Source organism: Hemitrygon akajei, chromosome 6 (genome assembly GCF_048418815.1).
Source record: "Hemitrygon akajei chromosome 6, sHemAka1.3, whole genome shotgun sequence".
In the NCBI taxonomy this organism is placed as follows: domain Eukaryota; kingdom Metazoa; phylum Chordata; class Chondrichthyes; order Myliobatiformes; family Dasyatidae; genus Hemitrygon; species Hemitrygon akajei.
The window spans coordinates 41,401,190-41,419,259 of record NC_133129.1 but is presented as its reverse complement, the minus strand read 5'-3'; the positions used below and the strand labels follow the sequence as shown (position 1 = coordinate 41,419,259).

General features: G+C 38.1%; 1 protein-coding gene across 1 annotated transcript in view; it reads left to right on the top strand.

Moving 5' to 3' along the window:
• jmy (junction mediating and regulatory protein, p53 cofactor) overlaps positions 1 to 18,070 on the top strand; it is a 116,938-nt gene that overhangs the window by 2,657 nt on the left and 96,211 nt on the right. The window contains exon 2 of the mRNA XM_073048216.1: positions 15,206 to 15,379. Within this exon, the coding sequence (XP_072904317.1) occupies positions 15,206 to 15,379 (174 nt within the window). The remainder of the gene's footprint in view (positions 1 to 15,205; positions 15,380 to 18,070) is intronic.

Genomic DNA, 18,070 nt, shown 5'->3' with positions numbered 1-18,070 from the left:
GGTAAGTTTTTTACGCAGGGAGTGGTGAGTGTGTGGAATGGGCTGCCGGCGATAGTGGTGGAGGTGGATACAATAGGGTCTTTTAAGAGGCTCCTGGATAGGTACATGGAGCTCAGAAAAATAGAGGGCTCCGGGTAACCCTAGATAATTTCTCAGGAAAGGACACGTTTCGGCACAGTTTTGTGGGTCGAAGGGCCTGTATTGTGTCATAGGTTTTCTATGTTTCGACAACTTGCTGCAGCCCCTAATTAGGTTGCTAAGTTCATCTAAAAATGGTGTCTGATAGTGTGGGTTATAGTATTGTATTAGCGTTCATTTGTTACATAAGGGAACAATAAGTTTCTGAATGTCATTCTAGGATTCTGTGCTCAAGGCTCTGAAGTTCAATTTGTAGCGATATAATTCGTATTTCCATAAGTACTGCTAACTGAGCTTGGCTGTCTCATGGGCTGTTTATGAGACTGAATTTAGTCTCATAAACTAACTAAATTATTTTTAAAAAAATGACAGATTAAAACAATCTGGAAATTTGAAAAGATATATCAGATTTGGTTTTCAAAAAAGTGAATTTAGGATTAAGTACTATTCAGCTGTATAAAGAATGGCAATTATACGGCAGTATTCCTCTACTTGGTTGAGTACCCCAACTGCTTTACAGTAGATGCAAATGGAGCTACAGGTGGGAATTACGGTACACGGACTGGTCCTAAAAGGAACCTTGTGAGATTAATCAGATTTTTTTCTTGCAACATTGACTGAGGGACAAATATTAGCTAGGGTAGTTATAGTACTCATAGCACCCATAAAATACAATTAATTTTAATTAAAATCAGCTTCAAAATGGGAATAACATTATGAGAAACAAATTGTGCTGCTAATCAATAGTTTATTTATTACATTTTACAAGGCAACAATGATTTTTAGGTTCATGGTAATTATCATGGGTATGAGGAGCATTTGATGGCACTGGGCCTGTACTCGCTGGGGTTTAGAAAAATGAAGGGGATCTCACTGAAATCTATCAAATACTGGAAGGCTTAAATAGAGTGGATGTGGAGCGGATGTTTCCTATAATTGAGGAGTCTAGGTCCAGAGGGCACAGCCTCAGAATAGAACAGAGATGAGTAATTTCTTTAACCAGAGGGTGGTGAATCTGTGGAATTCATTGCCGTAGATAACTGTTTAAGCTAAGTCATTGGGTATATTTAGGTGGAGGTTTGATAGGTTCTTAATTAGTAACGGTGCCAAAGATTACGTGGATAATGCAGGAGAGTGGCGATGAAAAGGGAAATAAATCAGCCATGATGGAATGGCAGCGGCAGACTCAATGGGCTGAATGGTCTAATTATGCTCCAGTGTTTTATGGTCTTATGTGTGTCAGCATAATATCAACGTGCTTTATATAATGAATAAACGCCGATGTAGTCCACATCATCAAAGATGTCTATTTTAGATGAACATAGCAACATAATTATGGGCAGCAGTAAGTCATCCAGCCCTCTAAGGCTGCTGAGACATGAATGTAATCTGAGCCTCGGCTCTTGTTTTCTTTAGCATCCAGAAATCTATCCATCTCTGTTTGAAATGAATCTGATGAATTCTACTCAGGCCTTTTATTTTCGCCATTTTATTTATTCATGCATTTCCTTTTCCTATTTGTTCTTGGAATTGATGAAATATGTAGCTTAAAGAACAGCCTTAACTTCAGCACTTAAAAATAAATTAATGGATATGAAAATGGTACCAACACTTCTAGGTTAATGGCTTTCCATCAGAATTGGGGGAAAAATAATTAAGTAACAGCGAGCTGTCTATTGGTGTTCTGTATTGTAATTTCTGTGGTTCTGAAGTTCTTTTGATTTTCTAAAGTTAAGTATATAGGTCTTAATGCTATAGTTAATGTAGCCAAATACTATAAAGCAGCCTTTTTTTTATTTTTTAGATTTTAAGTATTTGCAGTTCCTTAAAAATGTGGACATCAATTTTTCTAGCAATAACAGGATTTAGTTGTAGATTTTTTTGTTCTTTGACATAGAGTTCATTTTTTTTTAAAAAAAAGCACAGCTAGAGACACTGTATTTCATTATTGTGAGGCAAGTGTTCTGAGGCTTTTAAGTACTGCTACTTTTAACTTCAGATAACTGACTCATGCCAGTACAGTGCCTGGCTTTTGTCAATAAACTTTAAAAAAATGGGACTGTAAAAGCTACCTTTTAGAACAATTTGTTGTGTGCTGTTGTAAAGACTGGCAAGAATGTAAGTTCAACATAACTTATAGTATGACCAGTGTTAAATTATATTAATCTAAATTCCAGTATGTTACACAGTTGATTAGGAGCAGGCCAGGTTATCTAATGTGTTTGTAAATTCCTAAATGGATGTAAAAACATTTAGAATGTATTATTTATGTAGGACAAAACAACTAATCTGTCTCCTTAATTACTGCATAATCTTTAAACAATTTATCTTTAATTTTTAACTTGCCAATATCCTAGGGTATAATATCTTTCAGTTTTTCTAAGTGTTTCAGAATTAGTAGATATGTTGGCTTGCACAATTAGCTCAAATATTACAATGAAGATGTGGAGATAGTAACTGTTATTATACATTTGTACATTGTAAAATAATGTTATCGGAAGTTATTTGGGATGGCTTGGCCCAAGGAAAAAATAACATCCCAAGGTTGAATTCAAAGAAAAAATGTTGATGATGCCCAGTCACAACTGTTGGGGATGCCCATGTAATTTATTTATAATTGCGCATCTATTATTAGGCTGGAATTGGGCACACAGTGTTATTGCAGGGACTCAACTTGCTACCTTTGCAAAAATTAAGAATCGCCTTTTGCCAGCCTATAACAGTATCTGCATGACATTGATTAATAATGGCAGATAGCAGTGGCAACTGAGGAAAACCAGATACCTTCATTTTGACTAACCCATTTTAATAGTATCCTGTGAGTCCAATCAGCAGAGGGTGAACTGAACTCATAATACATTGGCTATGAGAACAAGACAGAATTGTGTATTCAGTGATCTGTGAATGCTTCCTAATTCTTTTAAGCTTCTTGGCTGTCTGTGTGTTGTTGAACAGTGAAGACGTAGGTTGACAATGTTCAGAAAGTTATTCGCTATTGTGTCATTGGATTCTGTACCACTGATCAGTATTCCCCCATTCTGCCACTCCACTGACACAGAATGCAGGATTTAAATGACTATAGCAACATCTTATTAATGCTACTCAAGGAACACCATCAAATTTATGTTAATATCCAGGTGACGCACCAAGCCTAACTTATGCCAGAGTCTGAAAAATCCCTTCCCGATGCTGTAGTGTGAGAAGAGGGATAAGTAGCTTTCCAAAGTTTTATATGGAGATGGGAATAGGACTGAATATTTGTACAAATACTTACTTACTTTATTGCCACCAAACAATTGATACTAGAGTGTACAATCATCACAGTGATATTTGTTTCTGCGCTCCGTGCTCCCTGAAGTGCAAATAAATGCATAGTATGACACACTTTTTGTTATTTTGTGGTATTTACAATATGAGTGGTGATTGGTAAGTTTGTGGCCTAAGGTAGAAGGAGTCAATTTTAGAAAACCTAGCACATTTATTTTTCAACATAGTCCCCTCCTACATTTACATACTTAGTCCAGAGGTCGTGGAGCATACAGATCTTGGACCTCCAGAAAGTGTCCACAGATGGGTGATTGATAAGTTTGTGGCCTACAGTAGAAGGAGATGAGTTGTACAACTCTTGTTATATGCACATGCAGGTCAACTCTTTGATTATGCAGAAAGTTTGAAGTTAATAACTCACCTCTTTCTACCTTAGGCCACAAACTTATTAATCACCCCTTTTACAAAATCCTATGGAATTTCTTTTTTTTGCATAAACAGAGCTTCAGATGAATTTAACCTGTACTTTTAGTGTTTTACTCTATTCAAAGTTGTGTGGCAGGGATCCAGTTCCAAATGTTTCCATTGTATACTTAATTATTTTATTAGACCGCCTTTGTGTCACATTCCTTCAGTGCACCCTGGTCTCTTAACATAGTGGATGAATTGCAATGGCTTCTGCTTATACTTTTATAGGAAACAGTGAAAATTTTATTCTTCAATTGCCACTTCACCAAAAGGAAGTCCCAGCCTCTAAACTTCTGGTGGATTCACTTTATTTTTTTGCACTGGATGACTTTATTTCCTATGTAGCTCTTGTTTTGAAGCATGCAAAGAACCAGGACCTCTATGCCTCTTAAGGTTTGTTTGGTTGAATGCAATAGTAATCCAGCTTTTCTTACTTTTAACTATATGCATTCAAATACTGAATGCTGTTTCCACTGGGATTGTTATTTAACTTTTTTCAGCTATCTAATAGGATAGAACAAACATTTCATAGTAATCTTATTGTCCTTTCCCATTGCAATTATTTTAATCTTTCATCAATATCATCATTGTTATCATATGTTATTATTTAAGCTGCTTTCAAATTTCAAAACTCATCTTCCTTCCTATCTGCCATGTTGAAGTCCAAATCAAATATTCTTCAACTGTATTTTCTTATGCCTGGATCACATTGCAAATTTCTTCCTTATTCAGACTTGTTATATTTAATAAGCAGATTGATGGTTGTTATTATTCCCCATTTATTGTACCCATCAATCATTTGCTATCATAATCCTTTAAATGCAACATACATTAAATAATTACAACTTGAATAGTAAAAGTTCCAGTGAATTCTAAGCGATGCCTAAATGTGTGCAAAGCAGGGTTGCAATGAATATTTTAGTTCATGGAGTCATCCAGCATGAAAACAGACTGTTTGACCCACAATTCTGTACTGACTGCCAAGCAGCTATTTTGCTAATCCTATTTTATTCTCCCATATTACCAAATGCTCCCAAATTATGCTATTCAAACTACAAGCAAAAAAAAATCACAATTTGAATAACTTGAAGGGCTAGTTGACAACCATGCATGCTAGAGCAAACATTTGACATCAGGTTAGGACAAGATAGCTTTGATCTGAAAACTACTTGGCACTAAAGCAGTAATCATACATTAGTGATGACCAGTGTGACAAATATCTGATCTTTCATCTTTGAATAAACACTAGTCAGATCACAGAGTGCTTACAGTTCTTGTTATTTTTCATACTCTACAGGACATCACACTACTGGAAAGAGTACAGAGATTTATTAGGAGATAGCCAGGGCTAGTGAACTATCATTATGAGGGAAACTGTTTAAGCTGAAGCTTTGTTTTACTTCAGATCAAAAAGAGATTGAGGGGATATATAGTGGAGGTTTGTAAAATTCTGGGAGGGTAAGCTGGGGAACCAGAGGGGTCATCAGTATTAGGGCCACAGATTAAAATTAAACACTGGAAGGATTACAGGAAATTTGGAAGAAAAAAATCCATCAAACATGAGAAAATCTGCATTTGCTGGAATTCCAAAGCAATACACACAAAATGCTGGAGAAACTCAGTGGGTCAGGCAGTATATATGGAAAAGAGTAAACAGTTAACGTTTCAGGCTGAAACCCTTCATCAGGACGGGAAAGGAAAGGGGAATAAGTCAGAGTAAGAAGGTGGGGAGAGGGGAAGAAGAAGTAGAAGGTGGGAGGTGATAGGTGAAACCAGGAGATGGGGATAAGGTGAGGTAAAGAGCTGGGAAGCTGGTGGAAGATATAACTGCTAATGAAGGGGGAATCTGATAGGAGATGACAAAAGACCATGGAAGAAAAGGAAGGGGGAGGACCACCAGAGGAATGTGATGGACAGACAAGAAGAGAACGCATGAGAGGGAAACACAAATGGGGAATGGTGAAGGAGAAGTCGGGGGGGGGGGGTAATTACCAGAAGTTTGAGAAATCGATGCTCATGCTAATGGATTGGCAGCTACCCAGGTGGAATACAAAGTGTTGCTCTGCCAGTCTGAGTGGCCTTATCATGGCAGTAGAGAAGGCCATGGACCAACACTTCATTTATCAAGCAGTGTTGTCAGGAGTTTGCATGAAGTAGCAGTCTAAGCCACATTTAAACAGATGTGGACAAAGGAACTTCACTCCATCCACAACAATCAGAATCAGGTTTATTATCACCAGCATGTGACGTGAAATTTGTGAACTTAGCAGCAGTTCAATGCAATGCATAATATAGAAGAGAAAAAAAATAAATAAAATTTTTAAAAATAAGGAAATCTATTACAATATACGTGTATTGAATAGATTTTTAAAAAGGGCAAAAAAAACCAAATCCTGTATATTAAAGAAGTGAGGTAGTGTCCCCCCCACCTGGCACGTATCCCTGCAAGCGTAAGTGCTACACCAGTCCCTACCACCATTCAGGGCCAAAACAGTCCTTCCAGGTGAGGCAATACTTCACTTGTGAGTCTGTTGGGGTCATCTATTGCATCCGGTACTCCCGGTGTGGCCTCCTCTACATCGGTGAGAGCCGATGCAGACTGGGGACTGCTTCGTTGAGCACCTCCGCTCCATCGGCCACAGCAGACAGGATCTCCTGGTTGCCACCCACTTCAACTCTGCTTCACATTCCCATTCGGATATGTCCATACATGGTCTCCTGTACTACCATGATGAGGCCAAACTCAGGTTGGTGGAGCAGCACCTCCTATATTATCTGGGTAGTCTTCAGCCCCTTGGCATGAACATTGAATTCTCCAACTTCCAGTAATTCCCTTCCCCTCCCTTCCTCCATCCCAGTTTCCCTCTGCCTCCTCCTCCAGCTGCCTATCACCTCCCTCATGGTTCCGCCTCCTTCTGCTACACATAGTGCTTTCCCCTTACATTCCTTCTTCACCTTTCCTGCCTATCCCCTCCCTCACCCCTTGACCTTTCCCCTTATTGGTTTTTCACCTGACACCTACCAGCCTTCTCCTTCCCACCCTCTCCTCACCTTCTTTATAGGGCCTCTGCCCCCTCCCCCTTCAGTCCTGACGAAGGGTCTCGGCCCGAAACACTGACTGTTCGTTTCCATGGATGCTGCCCGACCTGCTGAGTTCATTCAGCATGTTGTGTGTGTTTCAATGTCTATTTAGGAATCAGATGGCAGAGGGAAAGAAGCTGTTCCTGAATTGCTGAGTGTGTGCCTTCAGGCTTCTGTACCTCTACCTGATAGTAGCAATGAGAAAAGGGCATGCCCTGGGTGCTGGAGGTCCTTAATAATGGACGCTGCTTTTCTGAGACACCGCTCCCTAAAGATGTCTTGGGTACTTTGTAAGCTAGTACCCAAGATGGAGCTGACTAGATTTACAACCCTCTGCAGCTTCTTTCGGTCTTGTGAAGTAGCTGCCCCCATACCAGACAGTGATGCAGCCTGTCAGAATGCTCTCTACGGCAAGTTTTTGAGTGTATTTGTTGACATGCCAAATCTCCCCAAACTTCTAATAAAGTATAGTCGGCCCTCCTTATCCGTGAGGGATTGGTTCCGGGACCCCTCGTGGATACCAAAATTCACGGATGCTCAAGTCCCTTATTCAACCTGGATCAATGTGGTGGACCTTAGGACCCAGTGGAACCCAAGACCTTATTTAACCTGGCTCAGTGCGGTGGACATTAGGACCCAGCGGTAGAGATCTGAATCCGCAGTGTTTCTGTTCATGAAAATAATCAAGATAACGATTGAAAATAAAGGAAATAATAAAACGATTGGAAAGAGGTGAAACACCATTGGTCATTGGAAAAACGTTGGGCTAGTCGGTCAATGATCAGAACAATTTTAAAGGATAAAGTGCGAAAGTCTGTGCCCCAATGAAAGCTACAATTATTACTAAGCAACGCAGTGGTTTAGTTATTGGGTTTTGGGTTTTTGATCCTCCGCATCAACCTGGTATGGTGGAGAGCACACTGCATAGTGATCTGTCACTAGGTCGAACTCGGGAACTTCCCGAGCCAGGCGCTGAAACATAACGTTCTTAAGTGTTTTATATGCATAGAAAGGTAAAACATATACTATATATGAATGCAAATGTTTGACTAACTGACGCTAAATAATACCGGATGTACCTGTTCCGACTTAATTAGTAAGAGAACTTCTGATTTTTTTCGATCCCAATCCACGATAACCCACGCACATCCTCCTGCATACTTTAAATCATCTCTAGATTACTTATAATACCTAATACAATGTAAATGCTTGTAAAATAGTTGTTATACTGCATTGTTTAGGGAATACAAGAAAAAAAGTCTGTACGTGCTCGAACAACAAGTGCTGGAAGAGCACTTCCGGGTTTTTGTGATTCGCAGATAAGGAGGGCCAACTGTATAGCCGATGTTTTACCTTCTTTGTAACTACATCGATATGTTGGGACCAGCTTAGATCCTCAGAGATCTTGACACCTCACTCCACTTCTGATCCCTCTGAGGATTGGCATGTGTTCCTTTGTCTTACTCTTCCTGAAGTCTGCAGTCAGCTCTTTCGTCTTAGTGACGTTGAGTGCCAGGTTGTTGCTGTGGCACCACTCCACTAGTTGGCATATCTCACTCCTCTATGCCCTGTTGTCACCACCTGAGATTCTACCAACAATGATTGTATCATAAGCAAATTTATAGATGGTATTTGAGCTATGACCAGCCACACAGTCATGTGTATGTAGAGAGTCGAGCAGTGGCTAAGTACACACCCCTGAGGTGCGCCAGTGTTGATCATTAGCGAGGAGGATATGTTATCACCAGTCAGTACAGATTGTAGTATTCCGGTTAGGAAGTCGAGGATCCAATTGCAGAGGGAGGTACAGAGCAGGATTTCCTGGTGGTCAACTATTTTAAATCCACTGCCCATTCCCATTTTGACTGATTTCTGAAACCACGAACACTACCTCACTACCATTTTTATATACACCCACACCCACCTTTATTTTTCTTTATTATTATGTATTGCATTGTACTACTGCTGCAAAAACAACAAATTTCATGACGTGCTGATAATATTAAAACTAACTCTGATTCATTTTCCTCTTTTAGTAGTCACCTGCTTGGTTCCTTATTTTGTGTTTGTTCAGTCTTGTAAACCATGGTAATCAGTGTCAGTAGCATCTGAGGCTTCCATTGCCTCGAGAGAAAACACCTCTTGATGTGATTTTAGTTTGCCTGCCTGTATATTTTGTTCATATTGCAATGCCGAATGATGATATATGATGTATCTGCTGCAATTTAGGGTTTTTGTTACACTAAATAATGGCATTACACTTTTTCTAATTACAGTGCCTATAAAAAGTATTCCCCCCCTCCCCCGGAAGTTATCATATTTTATTGTTTTACAGTGTTGATTAACAGTGATCTAATTTGGCTTTTTTTAACACTGATCAACAGAAAAAGACTCCTTTGTGTCAAAGTGAAAGCAGATCTCTACAAAGTAATCTAGATTATTTGCTAAATATAAACACAAAATAATTGAATGCATAAGTATTCACCCCCTTTAATCCAACACACCAAATCATCACTGGTGCATCCAGTTGGTTTTAGAAGTCACGGAATTAGTTAAATGGAGATCACCTGTGTGCGGTCAAGGTGCTTCTATTGATGTAGTAAAAATACATATGTATTTGGAAGATCCAACAACTGTGGCTGGCTGAGGTGTGGTGGTTGGTGCCAATGGCTGTGAATGGTGTGGGGATATTGGGAAATAGTGTAGGCTCAGTTAGGGGAGAGGATCCAGAAAAGGAACTGCAAATGGAGGGTTCAGGTGATTGCGGGTTGGCGGGAAGTGGTTGGAATCAAGTTGAATCTAGATCTTGAAAACTGAAAAAGGAACATAATATTGGAATAATTTCAAGTGATAGAGAGGAAGGACGTGATATATTGGGGAAAAGAGGACAGAAGACTTTAAGGTATTGTTTAAATTTGACCCAGAATAGCTTTATTTTACCAATCTCATTAAATTAACTACAGAGTTAAAATTGGCTATAGGGAATATAGATTGTCATTTGTGAAGATAAGAAACAGTATGAGAAGGCATTACATTTGACGACTTTATTTGGCAAAAATGTAGTATCTATGTCCCCTAATGAAAATAGAGGTATTAAGGGTGTTACAACGGGTGTTCCAGTGGAGATTTCGATAGAAGAGGTTAAATCTCATTAATTGTGAGGCAAGGTTAAGGAGGTAAAGAGATTGCAAGCAGTCAGAAATGGGGAAAGGATGGATAGTTTATCTATATTGATGTATTTTGATTAGATGAAGCTTCCTGATAAAGTTAGTTTGGGGTATGTTAGCTACAATGTACAATCCAACTCCGGTTAGATGTTATAAATGTCAGCGGTTTGGGAATGTTGCGGCTGTATGTTGTGTGAATCTATGATGTAGTAAGTGTGGTGGGGAACATAAGTATGAAACTTGTGAAGGCGTAAAGTTTAATTGTCTTAATTGCAGAGGAGAACATGTTGCAGCCGATAGAGGATGTGAAGTGCTTAATAACACAGCTGAATTGTAGAGATTGGGGTGAGAGGAAGGTTATATAATTTTTTTGGAGTTTTTTATTTGGACCATCTCTGCAGGTGAGGTAAGGTGTATTTGGACTTCTAGGGCATTAAAAAATGGGACATCACAAGTCTGTTTCTAGCCCCTTATTGTTTCATAATATGATTAGTAATATTTTCTGTGAGGTAGGTAGTGGGGTGGGTAAATCACTTTTTGCAAATGATGGAGCTTTACGGATCAGAGGTAGAAATTTCAATTTAACTGTATATAAGGTGCAATTAGCAATTAATAAGGTCGAACAGTGGGCAAATAATTGGCGTTTTAAGCATTCAGTAGCTAAAGCACATTGTGTGTTCTGTAAAGATCAATAGACCTGTGCTTGATTTGAAATTGTATGGTCAACTCTTGAAGAAGTGTCAATGGTAAGATTTCTCGGCATGTGGCTGGATAATAAGCTGACCTGGAAGTACCATATCAGTAAAATAATTAATAAATGTATAGGGGCATTAAATATCCTTTGGTATCTATGTGAGTATTCCTGTGGTACTACATGAAAATCTCTGACCACTTATTTGTTTAATTAGATCTGTACTTTATTATGCCTGTGTGGCTTATGGATCAACTTCATCTTCAAATTGAAAATGTTTGAATGTGATACAAGCACAGACTTTAAGACTGTGTTGTGGTTCAGTAAGGTCGTCTCCTGTTTCGGCGTTACTGGTTGAAATGGGATAATTACCCATACAGTTGCGGAGATTGAAGTTGATGTTAACATACAGGATTAATTTGAGGTGGCAAAGAAATGATCACCCTGTTAAGTGTGTTGATAGACTGTTTAGTTTTGGGTAGCTGGGTTCTTATCACACTAGGAATATGTTTAGTTTTGGGTAGCTGGGTTCTTATCACACTAGGAATATTGGTTTGCTGAATTATGCAATATGTCCCCTACAGTGTTTTTGGTAACTCCACCTTGTTTTTTTCCCCCAGTGACTTTATTTGATTTTAGGTTGCATGATTTAATGAAGTCCAAGGATCCAGATCAGATATGCCTGGTTGGTTCTTCAGTATGTTAAGGAAATTTCTTGTGCTATGTAAGCCATTTTTATTGATGGGTTGATAGATAATTTAACTGGGAATGTTGGTGTGGCTGATTTTGTGCCTGAGGTACAGATAACAATAAAGAAATGTCTTACTAACTATCTATCGGTAGATACGGAAGAATTAGTTGCCATCATTTTGGGCTTGCAGTTGGTGGAGGGAATTTGTCCTTGCGAAGTTGTAATTTGTTCAGATTCTTTTTCAGTTTTGACTACTCTTAAATCAGGTCATTCTAGCAGTAGGTCTGATTTGAAGAGCTTCCAGCAGTAAACTTTATTTCATGTTCAAAGTATTGGTTTACATGTCCTCTTCTTTTGGGTCCCTGCACTGGAGGTGTTGAGGGGAATGAGCAGGTTGATTGGCCTAAAAAGCTGTTAAAAGTTCAACTGTGGATATTGACCATCCACTTAGCAAATCAGAAGCTAAGGAGTTTATGGGACTAAGAATTAGGGGATTATGGCTAGACTTCTGGGATAATAGGCACAAGGGGAGACATCTTTACAGAATACATAACACTGTTGGATTGATGGGAGAGGGGTAAAACAAGAAGGGAAGGAATTATATTGTCCCAACTTAGAATGGATATACTATACTTAATTATTGCTTATATGTCACTCTGGGGTATGTAGGTTTTGTCATCATTATGAAAAAGTTGAACACATTCTTTTACAACATGTAGCATATAAAGTTGAAAGAAAGCAAATGCAGGCTGCATTACTATTTTGGGGGGGTTGATGGTTTCATTTTAAAAACTTTATGGAAGTGACTTTAGTTTAATTCACAATATAGTCTTTCATTTTTTACAATCTATAGGGCTTCTTGGAGTAATTTAGTTTTCATTTGATAAAGAAATAGTAGGGGTTTTATTTTCCAATTCTCCACCACACTCCAGTCCAGTTGATGCCAGTAATGCATCTTTTAAGTTGGACTGCCAATCACCGTTAAAAGAAGAAAAAAAAGGTGGCCCACCTGCTGTTGAGTCAATATCCTGGCAAAAACTATAACATGAAGACAAAAGAATACTCCAAGCAACTCTGTGAAAAGGTTAGTGAAAAGCACCAGGCAGGAGATGGATACAAGAAAAGTTCCAACTCACTAAATATCCCTTGCCGTACAGTTAAGTTAATCATCAAGAAATGTAAAGAGTATGGTACAGCTGGGAGCAGGCTTTCCTCAAAAACAATTACCTTGCCAGAAGGGGAATAGTGAGGGAGGACATCAAGATACTTATGACAACTCTGGAGAAGTTACATGCTGTAGTGGCTGAGATGGGAGAGACTGCGCATATAGCAACTGTTGCCCAGGTGCTTCATTAGTCACAGCTTTATACGAGAGTGGTAAAGAGAAAACCACTATTGGGGGAAAAAAACTCAAATGAAATCTTGGCTAGAGTTTTCCAGAAGGATGTGGGAGACTCTGAAGTCAGCTGGAAGAAGATTCTATGGTCTGATGATACCAAAATTCGTTAAATAACACCATCCCTACTGTGAAGCATGGTGGTAGCTGCATCATTCTGTGACGATGCTTCACTGCAGCAGGCTCTGGCAGGCTTGTGAAGATAAAGGGTAAAATGAATGCAAGGAAATCCTAGAGGAAAACCTGATGGATTCTGCAAGAGAACTGTGACATGGGAGAAGATTTGTTTTCCAGCAAGGCAATGACTCCAAGCATAAAGCCAAAGCTACATAGGAATGGCTTATAAACAACAAAGTTAATGTCCTGGAGTGGCCAAGTCAGAGTCCAGACCTCAATCCAATAGAGAATGTGTGGCTAGACTTAAAAAGGGCTGTTCACTATTATCCCCATGTAACCTGACACAGCTTGAGCAGTTTTGTAAAGAAGAATGGGGAAAATTTGCAGTATCCAGATGTGCAAAGCTGATAGACACCAATCCGCACAGATTTAAGGCTGTATTGCTGCCAAAGCTGCATCTACTAAAGACTGACTTGAAGGAAGTGAGTAATTTTGTGTTTAATAATGTAAAATTTACACCAATTTGTTGTAATTTGTTTTCACTATGACATGAAAGAGTATTTTCTGTTGATCAGTGTCAAAAAGCCAAATTAAATCCACTGTGATTCATACTTTTTACATGTACTGTATTATGTATAGGGTTTTTGATACTACTATCAATATACATCTGAAACAGAACCACAGAATACTTATTGAACTGAAAATATATGCTGATTGTTATTCCAAATGAGCCTACAATGGCTTTTGTCGACTATATACGGTGCATTGATGATCTAAGTGAGCAACTGAGGGAAATGTTTGCTGATTTCAAATTGGGGTTCATAGAGATTATGAAAAGGTGTAATGATCATTCAAATTGCTCGGTTGATCAGAGGTGGGAATATGCTAAAGAAATTACCTTTTGAAGTCATGAAGCTAACAGAAATTGAACCTTAAATAACCAGTTCAGCAAATTGATTTGATGTGGGTCTTCAAGAATTATTTGCTTCTTGCCTCTGATCCAGTTAAGTGTCATTAAAGAAACTGATATGATAGCTTGTTTGAAATATTTTGTGCTTGCACATATTCTTGAAGTTTAAATGGCCCTTTGTTGTCTGTCCGTGTTCTTGGTTATCCTACGCTTGAATACATGGTTCTAATCAAAATTACTCTCCCTGTGCTCCTTCACTGAATGTCCAAATTGAATCTTGAACTTCATAACATTTTTGTCTCAATTTCTAAATCTGAAACAAAACCTAGACTTGATTTTTTAGAGACAAAATTCTTCTGCCCTCTGCTGTTAATTTGAAACATTTTATCTCATATTTGTTACCCTTAATTTTTATTTCTGGCATGATCTATTCCTTTACATTAAATGTTGTAGTAAATCTTGACTCATCAATGTCTGTTGTTTTACCCAAACATACTGTTTGACAAAGCTGACACCCTGATATGTTTGCATTATCTTGAGCAAAGTTGGCTGCAAGTGAAGCGATTGACATTGGTGTACAAAATACAAGTTCATAATGAAATACGGTGTTGTGGCATAATAGCCATCTGTTTTAAGATTTATTAAGATATTAAGTTGAAGGCATCTGCTTTACATATTTTGGCCTTTAGCTCTCTTATAGCTAGGAGGATGCTTTTGTTTAAATGGAAAGATGTTTTCCTCCTACTCATTCTCAATGGTTATGCGACGTCATGTCATGTTTAGATTTAGAGAAGATTCGTTGTTCAGTTTATGAATCTCGTCAGGGCTTTCAAACATTGTGGGGACCTTTTCTGAATTATTTTCAAAACCTTCAATTTGTTATTTAAACTTAGATGTTGGTTATTATTAATTTTTATTATATAAGAAGGTATTTACCTTTTCTCCTTAATGAACAGCTTCGGTCTTGGTAGGGGTTAGTTAGAATCTTCTTTTGTAATAAATTAGTATAGTTCAATATAACTATTGATTAACTTGTATGAATATGGGATAATGTAATTGTTATTATGAACAGATATAATGTAACTGGTAGTTCTTTTTATCTTTTCTACTCTGTATTTTTCTATGTAGAAACTAATAAAAATATTGGAAAAGATTTATTTTTAAAGGTTTTGTATTAACCCTGGAGTTTGCAGAGGCAAACAACAAACTAAAGGTTATATTTGAGAATTGAATTGGACTGCAAAATTCAAATTGTAACCAAATTCTGATTTGCATGTAGCTGCTGGAGAAACACAAGGTTACAGATGTCATGGTGGAATTGCTAGAACTATACCAAGAAGAAGACGATGCTTATGCTGCTTTATCAGAAGCAACCACAGAACTCTATCAATATCTTCTGCAGCCTTTCAGAGATATGAGAGAACTGGCAATGCTGAGATGTCAACAGATAAAGGTAAGAGTCAAAATTTTAACTCAACTTTGTCTGGATAGTTAGAAATGGGCAGAAGAATGATAATGCTGTCTTCCAAGTTGCATTCAACTTCGGGAGCATGCAGTGAACTCCCAGAAGTGCAACGATGCATAAGGAGAGTAATCAGAGAAAAACAGATTGTAAAGTGAGTGTAAAATCTCCAATCACAAGTTATAGGATGAAGATCACAAATGAATGCTTTCAGTGAAGAATGAAATGAAGAGTGAAAGATATAAACAGTGTAAATGAAAGTGAACATTTAACTAGTATCACCAAACAAAACAAGATCATATGTGTTGAATGAGCAAACCTAAAAAGGTTGTAACATAAAGGGTAAAATTGTCTTTTACCAAGACACTGTAATACCTATTATATATTCCTTTAAGCATGGATGTACAGAGAATAAACTGAACTAAGCTTGAGAATATTTTTGTTCTGCTTTGAATTCTTGTCTATCCATAGCAGCCCCAGAAAAGTGTCGGCCTTCTTGAATTAATGTAAAGTAAATATGTTGGGAATTCCAAACACAGGATGTCAGAATTCTTAGTGAGGACGAACAGAGGGAAGTTGGGGTCCTTGTCCATGGATCCCTCAAAGGTGCAATGCAACTTTATAGAGTGGTTAAGAATATGTATGGTGTTTATCTTCATTAGTCGATGGATTGAGTTCAGGAGCCGGGAGGTAATATTACAGCTCTATAAAACTCAGGTTAGACTGTTCTTGGAGTATTTTGTTCAGTTCTGCCTGCCTAATTATAGAAATAGTGTGGAAGCTTTAGAGAGGGTGCAGAGGAGATTGACCAGGATGCTGCCTGAATTAGGAAGCATGATTAATGAGGATAGATTGAGGGAGGCAGGCCTTTTCACTTTGGAATAGAAGAGAATGAAATGTGACTTTATATGTGTATAAGATAAGAGGCATGGATAGAGTGGATAATCAGCACCATCTTCCCAGGGTGAAATGGTTAATATTGAAGGCATCATTTTAAGGTAATTGGAGGAAATTATAAGGGGGATGTCAGAGATAGGCTTTATTACACAGACAGTGGTAAGTAAATGGAACATACTGCTAAGAATGATGGCAGAGGCTAATACATAGGAATGTTTAAGAGTGTCTTAGGTACATGGATGTTAGTCCACTATTGTTCTAACATCCATGTACCTAAGACACTTAGTCCACTATTGTTCTAAGTCAGATAGATCTTAAAATAGATTAAAAGATCAGTCCAACATTGTGTACTGAAATGTACTGTTCTGTTTTATACTTTGCCTATTCAAGTGCATGTCTAAATATCTCATTGACATAGTGATAATATCTGATTCCACCTCCTTCTCTGGGGGCATGATCCCGATATCAGTCATTCTGTCTAGAAAGAACTTACCCCTGAAATTCCTCTTAAAATTCCTTTCTCTCACCTTAAATCTCTGCCTTCTTGTTTTTGATTTCCCCTTAGCGTGTAAAAAATTTTTTGGCTCTCTACCCTATCTATGTATCTTATCAATTTATATACTTTTTCAAATAATTTCAGTTTCCTTTACTGCAGGGAAAACAAGCCCAATTTACTATTTGTATCTGTAACTGTGAGGTTTGGCCAGCGTGTGTGTTTTTCTAGGGGAAGACGGCCTCTGGTCCAACCAAACTGAGAAATGTCATTTGCGTGGGAGCTACGTGATGTGTTGCCTGGTTATAAATCTGTACCGCAAAATATCAGACAGTACACCATATGCAATTAATCGATTAAACTTTATAAATCTTAATCTGATTATAAGGTTAGTAAAGAAAATAAAAAGAAAAAGGGCCCATTTCAATGAAACAGTCTAATGTGCACGTTGGAGCTGACAGTTCCGTCCATTCGTTCCCCGTTGACTTCCCTCGGACCCTCACTCCAAGTTCGCTCTGTCCAGCAGTCTGCCATCTCTCTCCACTCACATCGTCTCTCTTTATCTCTCACCGACAAAAGACTGCAAATACCTTCTCTCAGACCCACAAGAAAGAAACAACATGCCTCTCATTGGATGGCACACATTCCAAAGCCCCTGTTATCTCTAGTCATAACTCAAACATTGCTGCTGCAGAGAAACCATTACATTAGCAGTGAAACCTTACAGCGTGTTACATGTCATTTGTAAAATACAGCATTTGATCTTTTCAGTGTATTATGTTTTCTAACGGCTTTAGTCTGTTCTGTTTTGCATTAAAAGTTCAGGTGGCATTTGTTTTAGGACTGATATTTTATTTGCATTTGTTAGTTTTTCTGTTTGCCAATGTTGAGTAATTGACTTACTTTTCTTTAATTAGAGCAATGATTGACTGTTATAGTTTGATTCTTGTAGACTTAACTAACCATCTGATAATTGTACAGTGGCATGCAAAAGTTTTGGCGCCCCAAGAGATTTGAGCTCTCATAACTTTTACCAAGGTCTCCAAACTTAATTAGTTTGTTAGGGCTATGGCTTTTTCACAGTCATCATTAGGAAAGGACAGGTGATGTAAATTTCAAAGCTTTATAAATACCCTGACTCCTCAAACCTTGTCCCAACAATCAGCAGCCATGGGCTCCTCTAAGCAGCTGCCTAGCACTCTGAAAATTAAAATAAATGATGCCCACAAAGCAGGAGAAGGCTATCAGAAGATAACAAAGCATTTTCCTCAGTTTGTTACGTAATTAAGAAA